The sequence below is a fragment of the Scyliorhinus torazame genome, chromosome 4 (genome assembly GCF_047496885.1).
Source record: "Scyliorhinus torazame isolate Kashiwa2021f chromosome 4, sScyTor2.1, whole genome shotgun sequence".
Classification (NCBI taxonomy): Eukaryota; Metazoa; Chordata; class Chondrichthyes; order Carcharhiniformes; family Scyliorhinidae; genus Scyliorhinus; species Scyliorhinus torazame.
Window position 1 is genome coordinate 103,005,351 of NC_092710.1, and position 13,540 is coordinate 103,018,890.

The 13,540-nt window shown below is 48.1% G+C and overlaps 1 protein-coding gene across 6 annotated transcripts in view; it reads right to left on the bottom strand.

Annotated features, from left to right (window-relative positions):
* The window catches only part of phf3 (PHD finger protein 3), a 190,992-nt gene that overhangs the window by 117,529 nt on the left and 59,923 nt on the right, over nt 1-13,540 (bottom strand). For all 6 annotated transcript variants that reach the window (XM_072498390.1, XM_072498393.1, XM_072498394.1 and 3 more), the window contains one exon: nt 2,626-3,001. In XM_072498390.1, coding sequence (XP_072354491.1) covers nt 2,626-3,001 — 376 coding nt within the window. The remainder of the gene's footprint in view (nt 1-2,625; nt 3,002-13,540) is intronic.

The following is a 13,540-nucleotide window of genomic DNA, read 5'->3' on the forward strand; positions in this document are numbered from 1 at the left end:
TACGAATGCTATCTGAGCTTTCTGCAACACCTCAGTTGTGGCTCCTGGAGGTATTGGGCCCCATTCTTCCGTTCCTAAAAAGATTTCTGGCTGGCAGCACCCAATACAGCACAAGACTGCTTGGGAACTAAATGGCTGATGTGTGGTGTTCACATTCAATGGTTTAACATAACCATCTTGTGCTTGAAATAAACAATAGCAAACTACCAAAGATTAACATTTGCTCAATATTTGCACAAGTTTACTAGGTTCTCTCCATCTCCCATCCTCTCTTGGAACTTTCTCCAAAGCGAGCACTCTATCAATTCTGAACAATCAATTTACAATGAAAGCAATAAAAAAGTACCATAGCTCAACTGTTGGAAAACACTTTTTAAAAGTTGCATCAGAATAGACGTTTATTTGAACCAACAGAATTGTGGTAGGTTCTTCTGGAAGTTTTGGCATTAACTACATTTTGAAGATCAGATCACTTCCAAAAAGAGTGCTGCCTTACATGTTGATAATCTAATTAAAGGCAACTGCCATTTGCTTCTGTAATGCAGGGATTGAGCCAAACACATGTATACCGATCATCCTGCCAATGGGAAATGTATTGCGTGTCAAGGCAAAAAACTGTCAATCAAATCCACTTTAGCTGTTAATGTAACCAGCCAAACAGCCAGTCCAACTCCTCACAGCTCAACTGCACAGGAGTCCAAAGCCAGCCATAACGGTCAATGTTTAGTTTTAGTGTTTTAGATGTTGTTCTACCAGGAGAAAAGATCGCATCACAGCTGTTGCTTTGTGGTCACACGATGTAGAATATCAAAGGCTCTTGAATAGAAACTTTTTGCAACTGTGGAGAATGGGTATATTTTCATCTGTAGCGGCCTCAAACAGTTCAGGTGTTTACATAGAACATACAGTGCAGAAGGAGGCCATTCGGCCCATCGAGTCTGCACCGACCCACTTAAGCCCTCACTTCCACCCTACCCCGTAACCCAATAACCCCTCCTAACCTTTTTGGACACTAAGGGCAATTTAGCATGGCCAATCCACCTAACCTGCACGTCTTTGGGACTGTGGGAGGAAACCGGAGCACCTAGAGGAAACCCACGCAGACACGGGGAGAGAACGTGGAGACAACGCACAGTGACCCAGCGGGGAATCGAACCTGGGACCCTGGCGCTGTGAAGCCACAGTGCTATCCACATGTGCTACCGTGCTGCCCATTTAATCCAGACAAATGTGAGGTAATGCATTTTGGTAGATCGAACATAGAGGGGAAATATACCGTTAATGGCAAAACTCTTAGGAATATAGAAAGTCAGAGAGATCTGGGCGTGCAGGTCCACAGATCTTTGAAAGTGGCTACATAAATGGACACGGTAGTCAAAAAGCATACAGAATGCTTGACTTCACTGGACGGGGCATCAAATATAAAAACTGGCAAGTCATGCTACAATTGTATAGAACCTTGGTACGGTCGCATTTGGAATATTGCATACAATTCTGGTTGCCACAAACCAGAAGGATTTGGAGGTTTTTGAGAGGGAGCAGAAGTGGTTTACCTGGATGTTGCCTGGTCTGGAGGGTGTTAGCTATGCAGAGAGGCTGAATAGACTCGGGACTGTTTTCATTATAACGGCGGACGTTTAGAGGTCTACAAGATTATGAGGAGCATTGATAGAGTGGATGGACAGGCACTCTTTCCCAGGGTGGAGGCGTCAGTCACCAGGGGGCATAGGTTTAAGGTCCGTGAGACAAAGTTTAGAGGAGATGTGCGAGGCAGGATTTTTACACAGAGTGTGGTGAGTGCCTGTGACGCGCTGCCAGGGGAGGTTATACAAGCAGATACATTAACGGCGTTCAAAAGGCATCTTGACAAATACATGGATAAGATGGGTATAGAGGGATATGGCACATGGAAGTGCTGAAGGTTTGGGCCAAGGGTGGTATCATGACCGGTACAGGGTTGGAGGGCCGAAAGGCCTGTTCCTGTGCTGTACTGTTCTTCGTAATAGCAACAGGGAATCAAATGTTATCATGCCTGTGATACATAAGCAATACTATATCCATAATCCAGTTAAGTGGCTGAAAACTGTCTGGTGAAACAACAAAACCTGTCGCAACATAAGCTTTTTAATGTGAACTGTCGCTGGCGATAACCATTGCAACATTTGATGCTGATTTCAAAACTGTTCAAGTCAAAATAGAACAATGTGGTAAGATACCGTCAACATTTAATGCAAAAGACTTAAAATAAAATTCATTCAAAGAACTTATATGATGTTAGACTAGGATACATCAGCTATAACTGAATCACAAGACAAACCCACAAACTTATAATTTTCACTTGTTGTAAAAGGAAGAAATACTTCTCTAATTATAGTTTTAATTTAAAATGCAATGTCAGCTTAGAGACCAGGAAATCCAGGTCTTTAAGAGTGCGCCTAGCAGCAGCATATTTAAAATTACAAATACAATGATTTTATAAAGTCACATTACTAGACAGCACTGTCACTTTCAAGATTCTGAAGTTGAAGTTATGGCTTCAATACACAATGACAAAAAGCATCTGCGGCAACTGCACCGATCCAAAATGAATTTGAACACGATGTACAAATAGAAGAGACATCTTACCTTTCTTAACATTTTGACCTTGTGTTTCTTATTTGGGAATTGATCGGTCTTTTCTATTATTTCTGTTTTTGATTTTACGCCAGCAGCATTCGTTGTAGTATTTAGTTGTTCTGAACACATCATCTTTTCACTTTTTAAATGGATTGTGTGCTCATTGAATAATTCAGGCTTTGCTTTCTCCATGTCATGTTGCACACACTGATGTTTTATTGTGTGACTGTGATTAACTGATGGAGCCTTTTTGTCTTCCATAGCGCAACATTTCAAACAAATATATTCTTTGTCCTCTTTCTCCAGCTGTTGGGCTTGGCTGAGTGTCAGTCCGACACACTCTCCATGAAACCAATCATCACATCTTCCACACCCTACCATAAACCTGAACACAAAAGAAATCTAGGTCAATGAAGGGTGAAAAAGTTGATTAAAAATGTTTCTCAACAATATTAGTGAATTCCATTGCTTGGATTCTCAACAGGCACATTCTTAGGAAAGCACATTTTCCACGGTTTGTTCTAGTTAACTTGTCCCTAATTTACACTGGCTTACTGCCCTTTGGAGAGACATGGCTTGCATTTATTTAGCACCTTTCAAAACTGCAAGGCATCTTTAAATATACAATGAAGCACTTCTGATGTGAAGTCAGGTTTATAATGTAAAAATCAAGACAGCCAATTTGTGCACAGCAAGGAACAGATGAGCATACAAGCAGGAGTAGGTTATTCAGTCTTCCGAGCTTGCTCCGACATTCAGCTAGATCGTGGCTGATCTTCTACCTCAGCTCCACTTTCCCATGCTGTCCACGTTATCTCTTGGTATCTTTAGTATCTTATCGATTTCTACCTTGAACATACTCGATGATTGAGCTTTCACAGCCCTCTGTGGTAGAGAATTCCAAAGACTCATCTCAGTTTTAGATGGTTTGCCCCTTAGTCTGAGATTCTATGCACCGCAGCAACAGGAAACATCCTTTCTGCATCAACAGTGTCCAGTCCCTTGAGAACTTGGTTTCAATGAGATTACACCTCATTCTTCTAAATTCTAGAGCAGGGTTTTTCAAACTCAGGGTCACAACCCAGGGGTGGGTGTCAGGAGCGATCAGTCGCGGCATTCCCGATCGCAGGAGAAACGTCAAACGGCCAAGATCAGCTTTTAAGAATGCTGGCCGCGACTGGCCTTTAAATACAAATAATGTAGTCTTCCCACCAGAAGCGGTAGCAGAGAGCAAGTCACGAGCACGGTACGTACACTGACACCAGGATGTACGTACACTGTACATCCGTGATTTGGGTGCAAAATCATGAAGGAGGGATTCCTCCATTTGTAGCTGCCAGCAAGCAAGCAACAGGACTGAGGATGGGTAATTTTGTAATAAGGGAGGGCCAGAATCGCAAACAGGCCTTAATCTCGCAACTGAATCTGGAGAGCGATGCTCAGGAGAGTCCAGGGAAGGACAAGTAACGATGTTTTGAGCTGTATGCAGAGCTTGAGGGATTCTGGTGAACACCCAAAGAAAAAAACTGTAGTCGGGTACAATGAAGTATAAAAATAATTTATTGAGGTGTGGCTTCCTTAATCGTGTCAATGAAAATGAGGATGCAAAGCCCACGTGAGCTATATGCAGGGAGGTACTGATAAATGAAAGTTTAAAATCCTCAAAACCTCAAAGGCATGGCGAGTTTGAGGACAAACCTTTTGATTTTTTTCCAAAGGATGCAGCAAGAATTTAAATCGTCAGCTGAAGTCCTTAGCAGAAATGTAACATTGAATGACAAAGCAAGTGAAATTGTGAGGATCAAGCAGGCTCACCTGCTGCATAAAGATAAGAAATAATGGTGGGCCACGAAGGTCGGCCCATGTCGGTCGCAAAGATCGGCTGGCCTGCGAAGGTTAGCCGGCATTGGTCGGGAAGGCCAGTTGGCATGGCGAAGGTTAGTCAGTTAATAAAAGTGGGTCTCGGGGGAAAAAAAAGTTTGAAAAACACTGTTCGAGAGAATACAGACCCAGTCTCCTCAATCTCTTCTCCTAGGTCAGGAATTAGACTGGTGAACCTCCATTGCACTTCCTCTACGACAAATAAATGCTTCTTTAGGTAAGGGGACCAAAACTATACATAATATTTCAGGTGTCACAAAGGTTCCATACAACTGAAGACATCTTTATCCCTGTACTCAAATCCTCTTGCAATCAAGGCGAACATACTATGTCTTCCTAATTGCTTGCTGCACTTGCATGTTAGCTTTCAGTGACTTATTAACAAGGACACCCAGGTTCCATTGGACATCAACACTTCCCAAACTCTCACAATTTAAGAAATACTCTGCATCTCAAATCCTCGTACCAAACTGGATAACTTCACATGTATCCACATTACGTTATATCTGCCATGTTCTTGCCCACTCACTAAGCCTATTCAACTCCTTTTCACATTCTCTTTGCAGCACCCACACAACACACATTCCCAAGCAAGGTCCCACAAACAACAATGTGATAATATACAGATCATTTGGAGGCACAGTAGCACAGTGGTTAGCACTGTTGCGTCACAACTCCAGGTCCCAGGTTCGAGTTCCCGCTGGGTCACTGTCTGTGCGGAGTCTGCACGTTCTCCCCGTGTCTGCGTGGGTTTCCTCCGGGTGCTCCGGTTTCCTCCCACAGTCCAAAGATGTGCAGGTTAGGTGGATTGACCATGCTAAACTGCCCTTAGTGTCCAAAAAACAAAAGGTTAGGTGGGGTTATTGGGATAGGGTGGAGGTGTGGGCTTAAGTAATGTGCTCTTTCCAAGGGCCGGTGCATTCTCGATGGGAATGGCCTTCTTCTGCACTGTAAATTTTATGGTTCTATGATGTTTGTAACGTTGATCAAGGAATAAATATTAGGAGATCAGGGAGAACCTCCCTGATCTTCCTCAAAATGGTGCTATGGGGAGTTTTCTTCCACCTGAAAGAGTGAACATGCTTTGACACCTCATTCAAAAGACAACACCTCCAATAGTGCAGCACTCCCTAGGAGTGTCCCAGAGGTCTTGTGCTCGGGCTAAGATTTGAATTCATAACATTCTGGTTCAGTACCACTAAGTCAAGCCAGCATCCATTAGAGTCAAGTTTCTAATTTGCACTAAAATGAAACATGCGTAGAAATACACATTCATCTACAGGATGTGGACATCATTTCAGAGGGTATTTAAGATTCACATGTAGGCCAGACCTGGTAAGGACGGATAATTTCCTTCCCTAAAATATATTAATGAACCAGATAGGTTGATACAACAAACGACAACAGTCATCATTAGATTTTAATTCCAAGGTTATGGAATTCAAATTTCACCATCGGTCATGGTGGGATTCGAACCCAGGTCCCCAGAGCATTAACCTGGATCTCTTGATTACTAGTCCAGTGACAATACCACCACATCCGCCAAATTCAATTCACAATGCAAGTTACAGTGTGTCATTCGACAGAAGTTGTCCCTGTTGGACTTCCGGTGGCGGCCACGGAGTGAGTGGTCGCACATTTGGTGGTTCCCACTCGTGGCAGTTTTTTCGGACTTTTTTCCCGGTTAACAGGTGGATGTGAGGTGGAAAAAAGATGCAGGAGAGTGAGTGGAAGAGATTGATCTCTGATGTATGGAGCCGAGGGCCAGAAGCAGTCAAAAAAGAGGGAACCATTCGGTTGGACCGGTGACTCACGTGGAGATGGCGGAGGGGCAGGAAGTGGCCCTGCCGGCTCAATGGTTGACAGATCAGCTGGTGAGCTTCTTGAACGAGACATTCACCCAACAACAGAAGGAGAGTCTGGAGGACCTGGCCCGGGCAATGGGTTTGATCAAGGCAGTGGTCGACCGCATGGAAACGAAGCTGGCGGTCCAGGATCAGGCGCTCCAGAAGTTGGAGGAGGTGATGGGGGAACACGAGGAGCAGTTTGCCTCGATGGCAGGGAAGTTGGGGCTGTGCGCGATCAGCAGAAGCAGCTTCAGGAGAAGGTTGAAGACCTAGAGAACCGGTCACGCAGGCAAAACATAAGGATATGCAATCGGGTAAGGCCCTGGGACTGGACAGATACCCGGTGGAATTTTATGAGAAGTTCTCGGGGGGGGGGGGGTTGGGACCGCTGTTGGTAAGAGCCTTCAATGAAGCAAAGGAGTTGGGAGTATACCCCCCGACGTTGTCACAGGCGTTGATCTCGCTAATTTTAAAGCGGGATAAGGACCCGGAGAATTGTTGACCTCCATGTTGAATGTGGATGCCAAACTATTGGTAAATATCCTGGCCACAAGGATTGAACACTGCGTCCCAGAGGTAATAGGGGAGGACCAGCCGGGGTTCATTAAGGGGCAGCATTTGGTGACCAACATTAGGAGGTTGCTTAATGTAATTATGAAGCCTCCAGAGGGGCGCGAGGTTGAGGTGGCGGCGGCCATGAACGCAGAGAAGGCCTTTCATCGGGTGGACTGGGAATACTTATGGGAGGTCCTGGGGCAGTTTGGGTAGGGATTTGTGGACTGGGTCCGGTTGCTATACCAGGCACCGGTGTAGAGTGTGCGGACGAATCGGGTGAGATCAGATTACTTCAGGTAGAGTCCACTTTCCCCACTGTTGTTTGCCCTGGCTATAGAGCCATTGGCATTGGCGGGCTGGCAGTAGATATGGCCGGGGGGGGGGGGGGGGGGGGGGGGGGGGAGAAGAAGAGAGAGCACAGGGTCTCGCTCATCGGATGATCTACTTCTGTACATATCGGACTCGCTGATGGCGGTGGTGTTTGGAGGGGGATTGGAGGGATTATGGGGGTATTAGAAGAATTCGGCCGGTTTTCGGGATACAAATTGAATGTGAGTAAGAGTGAAGTCTTTGCGATCCAGGCGAGGGGGCAGCAGAAGAGATTGGGTGAGAAGCTGTTCAAGGTGGTGGGAGGGGGCTCTCGATATTTGGGTATTCAGGAGGCGGGCTGAGTGGGAGCAGCTGCATAAACTGAATTTTGGTCGGATGGAAAAAAACATATGAGGGGGGACTTTCGGAGGTGGGCTGCACTCCAGTTGTCATTGCCGTGGCGGGTATAGACAGTTAAAATCCTCCCGAGGTTTCTGTTTATTTTTCAGAGCCTCACAATTTTTATTCCCAAGGCGTTCTTCAAAAAAAATGAATGCAGAAATCTCGGGATTTGTTTGGGCGGGTAAGCCCCGGGTGTGAAGAAGGTGCTGCTGGACCGGGGGCAGAGAAACGGGGAGGGCTGGCTCTTCAGAATTTCATTAATTACTACTGGGCGGCGAATATTGCGATGGTCAGGAAGTGGGTATTGGGTGGAGGTGGCATCATGTAAGGACACGAGTCTGGGGGCATTGTTAACAACACATCTGCCGTTCTCGCCGGCTCAGTATTCCACAACCCCAGTAGTAGTGGCAGCCCTGGGAGTGTGGGGACAGTGGAGGCAAGCACATGGGTTGGAGGGGACGTCTGTGTGGACACCGATGTTATACCACCGGTTCGCTCCGGAGGGGCTGGACGGGGGGTTTCCGAGGTGGCAGCGGGTTCGGATCGAGAGATTTGGGGATCTCTTTATTGATAAGGGTTTACCGAGCCTGGAGGAGGAGTTTGAGTTTCCAGGGAGGAATGGGTTCCGGTATCTGCAGGTGAGGGAGTTTGTGCGGAGGCAGGTTTCGACCTTCCCGCACTTGCCGCCCCAGGGGCTACAGGATAAGGTGGTGTCGAGAACAGGAGTAGGAGAGGGGAAGGTCTGAGATCTATAAGGAGCTGATGGGAGTGGGTGGGAGCCCCGATAGGGGAGGTGAAGAGTAAGCGGGAAGAAGAGCAGGGTGGGGAGTTGGAGGCCGGGTTATGGGAGGAGGCCCTGAGGAGAGTTAATGAGTCCTCATTGTACGCCAGGCTCAGCTTGATACAGTTTAAGGTGGTCCACAGGGCACACATGACTGTCGCCCGAATGAGCAGGTTCTTCAAGGTGTAGGAAAGATGCAGGTGCTGTGAGGGGGGTCCTGTGAACCATGTCCATATTTTTGGGCATGTCCAAGGCTATTGGGTGACTGGCAGGTGTTTGCTGACGTCATGTCAGAGGTCTTAAAAGTGATGATAGAGCCGATTCCAGAGGTGGCGATCTTTGGTCTGCCGGAAGACATGGGAGCCCAGGGAGTGAGAGAGGTCGCCGTCTGGCCTTTGCCCCCCTGGTGGCCCGGAGATGGATCTTACTAGGTTGAAGGGACTCGGAGCCCCCAAGTTGTGGGTATGGGTTAGCGACATGGCGGGTTTCTCAGACTCTAAAAAATTAAATTCGCCTTGAAGGGTTCGTTGCAGGGGTTTGCTCGGAGGTGGCAGCCGTTCATTGACTTCTTTGAAAAAAATTAAGCTGTCAGCGGGGGGGCGCATGGGAGAAGCGAGTAAGGATAGAACCAACGGAGGGGGGGGGGGGGAGGAAAGGTGGCATTGTTTGTGTAAGCCATGTTGGCTAGGGTTTGTGCTTGGTTTGTTGGTTATTTTGTTGTGTTTTGTTTTTGTTGAAATTTGATGTTTAAAATTCTTAAAATTATAAATGCCTCAATAAAATATTTTCTAAAAGAAAAGTTGTCCCTGTTGGTATTTATCTTGTGTTATAAGCAGTCTCAGCCCTGTGGTCCCAACCACGTTTAGCTACCTTGACCCATATACCTTTCGCCTCCTCCCCTAAGCCAACTGAACCAGAAGGCTGACACAGCTTCTGTCTCAATATGTGAACCCTACAGCTCCAACTCAGTGTAAAGAAATATGCTTTGCTCTCAATTTGAAATTTCTGGCATTTAATTTTGTGCACACTGCACTCAATCCAGACCTGTTCAATTGCTGGATCTAGGATGTGTCTATCGACCCTGTCCCATCCTTTTATAATTGTAAACATCGCTATTATGTTGCACAGCAACCTGGTTGCACCAGGGGGAAAATAGTGTGTTTTTTTAATTCATTATTTGAAAATATGTAATTTGGGGTTTGTGGAACCCATGTTCAAATTCTGAAAACATGAGGATTTAACTGATGACATGCATCAGACAACCACAACAGTCTTTCTGTTAAAATATGACATAATTTTCCATTATTTCCAATGCCGTGGGGGGAGGGCTGTTCCCTTGTCTGCGACGGTGGGGGTGTAACCTTAAGGTCGGGGCGCCCTTTGAGTCACATCTTTGCCGGCGAATTTAAGCCACGCAGTATAATGTGGCTAAATGTGCGGTTTTCTACTTCGGTAGCAAAAACAGGCACGCAGATTATTATTTGAGTGGGTGTAAATTGAGAGAGATATATACAAACAAGACCTTGGTGCCATCATGCATCAGCCACTGAAAGTAAGCACGTAGGTACAGCAGGCTGTAAAGGCGGCAAATATAATATTGCCTTTGAGTATAGGAATAGTGATGTTTTACTACAATTGGAGAGGATGTGCTTGCTAAGGAGGGAGTGCAGTGAAGGTTTATCAGGCTCATTCCCGGGAGGCGAGGCTGTCATACGAGGACAAAGTCCTATACAATTTTAATAAAACATCCCCATTCCTATAAATCGGTTAGGATTATATTCATAGGAGTTTAGAAGAGCGAGAGAGGATCTCATAGAAACTTATAAAATTCTAACAGGATTAGACAGGATTGATTAAGAAAGAATGTTCCCGATAGTGGGGGAGTTCAGAACGAGGGGTCATAGTTTAAAGATAAGGGGTAAACCTTTTCGGAGAAATTTCTTCACCCAGAGTGGTGAATCTGTGGAATTCACTACCACAGAAAGTAATGGAAGCCAAAACGCTGTGATTTCAAGAAGGAATTAGATAAAGCTCTTGGGGCTAAAGGGATCAAGGGATATGGAGGGGCCGAAAGGGATCAAGGGATATGGGAGGAAGAAGGATCAGGGTATTGAATTTGCTGATCAGCCATAATCATAATGATTGGCAGAGCAGACTCGAAGGGCCGAATGGTCTCCTCCTCTTGCTTCTATTTTCTATGTTTGTTTCTATGCAAGCCTCAGAGCCAAGGTCATGCAGAAACTTTGTAAAGGCGGTTTAAATATCTTCACTGGGCCAGGAAAAGACTTGACCATCAGCCATGTGTTGATGTGGCAACTAAGCTGGATTTCACTTATAGAGTTACTTAATTTGGATGTTGTTTGGGGAAAGAGGAAGTGTCAAGGGCAGCACGGTAGCACAAGTGGATAGCACTGTGGCTTCATAGCGCCAGGGTCCCAGGTTCGATACCCCGCTGGGTCACTGTCTGTGCAGAGTCTGCAAGTTCTCCCCGTGTCTGCGTGGGTTTCCTCCGGGTGCTCCGGTTTCCTCCCACAGTTCAAAGACATCCAGGTTAGGTGGATTAGCCATGTTAAATTGCCCTTAGTGTCCAAAAAAGTTAGGAGGGGTTATTGGGTTACGGGGATAGGGTAGAAGTGAGAGCTTAAAATGGGTCGGTGCAGACTCGATGGGCTGAATTGCTTCCTTCTGCACTGTATGTTCTAAGGCATTCATGGATTGCAGACATAGTTTGTGACAAGGGGTACGTCCTACATAAACTGCATTTATTGATTCATATACTTAATTGTCCGAGAGTACAGTAGTCCTGTTCGCCAATATTTGTCTTCTTTAATTTAATAGTCTTTAATAATTGTTACACGACAACTGGGCTGGTTAATCTCACTGGGACTTCACTTAACTCCTCACACCACCATTCCAAAAACAAAAACAGACCCACAGATCAGTGTTCCAAGTTGGGTTACGCTTGCAGGTACCATCAGCGTCGTTCATGGCAACAAATCCATTACAAAACTGGATATTGCTTTGCACAGAAGCACGATTAGCAGCATAACTGCAAACAAACTGACAGTTCAGTATCTTATGTTAAAAGATATAATTGCGACTTCCGGTTGCGGCTATGCGGAGCTAAGTCGCACATTCGGCGACTTTTGGGCTCTTTTCAGGGCCCCCAACGGCACTTTTTTGACGTTTCCCGGTGTGGGAAGGAGTCTACAACAGCTCCCCGTCAGTATATGGCTTCAACTAGGAGCGGGGGGACAGAAAAGGTGGTGGTGGACCCGAAGAAGGTGCGAGGGAAGAACAAAATGGCGGCAGGCGGAGACCAAGCAGCGTGGATGCAGTGGGCGGAAGAGCAGCAGGAGGGTATCCAGCGCTGCTTCAGAGTGATTAAAGCGGACCTGCTAGAGCCGATGAAGGCGTCTATTGATAAGCTGCTGGAGAAACAGGCGGCCCAGGGGTGGCGATCCGCGAGGCTCGACAAAAGATCTCTGACAATGAGGACGAGATCTTAGGCCTGGCGGTAAAGGTGGAGGCGCACAAGGCGCTCCACAAGAAATGGCAGGAGCGCTTCGAGGAGATGGAGAATCGGTCGAGGCGGAAGAATCTGCGGATTCTGGGCCTCCCGGAGGGGCTGGAAGGGCCGGACGTGGGGGCCTATGTCGTCACCATGTTGAACTCGCTGATGGGAGCAGGGTCCTTCCAGGGGCCCCTGGAGCTGGAGGGGGCCCATAGAGTGCTGGCGAGGAGGCCCTAGGATAACGAGCCTCCGCGGGCGGCGCTGGTGAGGTTCCATAGGTTCATCGATCGGGAGTGTGTGCTCAGGTGGGCCAAGAAGGAGAAGAGCAGCAGGTAGGAGAACGCGGAGGTTCGGATATATCAGGACTGGAGTGCGGAGGTGCGAAGGGGAGGGCCGGGTACAATCGAGTGAAGGCGGTGCTGCACAGGAGGGGGGTGAAGGTTGGCATGTTGCAGCCGGCACGACTGTGGGTTACCTACAAGGACCGGCACCATTATTTTGAGTCTCCGGAGGAGGCGTGGGCCTTTGTTCAGGCCGAGAAGTTGGACACAGATTGAGGGTCGGGACGGGCGATTGGGGACTGCGGTTGATATGCTATGTTTATTTTTGTTTCGAGGGGGGGGCCTTTGTATTGCTCCGGGTTTCTTTTTCTTTGTGTTTTTTCTCTTTTGGGTCGGTGAGGGTGCTGGGGCGGGTTGGGCACTGTTTTGGTTGGGTTGGTCGGGGGGGCTCTTGGAGGTGAGGTGGGGCCCCGCGGGGGAGAGGGAGGCCTGAGTCAGGGGTGAGGGGACCGGGCCTTTAAAAGGAGTTGCGTCAGAGGTGGCAGGGCCTGGTAGGTGGAAAGCGCGAGCTTTTTCCCGTGCTGAAGACTGGAGGGGGCAGGGCCGGGGTGGGGACGCGAGGGTTGTTTCCCACGCTTAGAACAGAAGGGGGAGAGGGAGAGTCTATGGATGGGGACGGGAGAGGAGGGTGTGCCACACAATGGGAGGAGTCGAAGGAGAGGCGGGAGTGGGGGGGCGGGAAGTACATCAGCTAGGATGGGTCCTAGCCCGTGGGGGGGGGGGGGGGGATCGAGTTGCTGCTGCTATGGTCAAGGAGGAGCTGGAGCGAGTGGGGGGGGGGGGGGGGGGGGGTAGAGACGGGGGCGGGGGGGGTGCCGCTGTGGGGAGCGGGCCGGTGTGGGGTGCGGGCACGTGGCTGGCCGAGGAGGGGTCATGGCTAGTCGGCAGGGGAGGGGGGCGGGTAGCCCCCTAATCCGGCTGATAACCTGGAATGTAAGGGGACTGAATGGGCCGGTTAAGCGGGCCCGCGTGTTCGCACACCTGAAGGGGCTCAAGGCGGATGTGGTTATGCTTCAGGAGACACACCTGAAGTTGGCAGACCAGGTAAGATTGGGTAGGTCAGGTGTTTCACTCGGGGCTGGATGCCAAAAATCGAGGGGTGGCGATCCTGGTGGGAAAGAAGGTGTCGTTTGAGGCGTCGAGCATTGTGGCAGATAATGGCGGCAGGTACATAATGGTAAGTGGTAAGTTGCAGGGAGAGAGGGTGGTACTGGTCAATGTGTATGCCCCGAACTGGGACGATGCGGGTTTTATGCGGCGTATGTTGGGTCGGATCCCAGACTTGGAAGTGGGG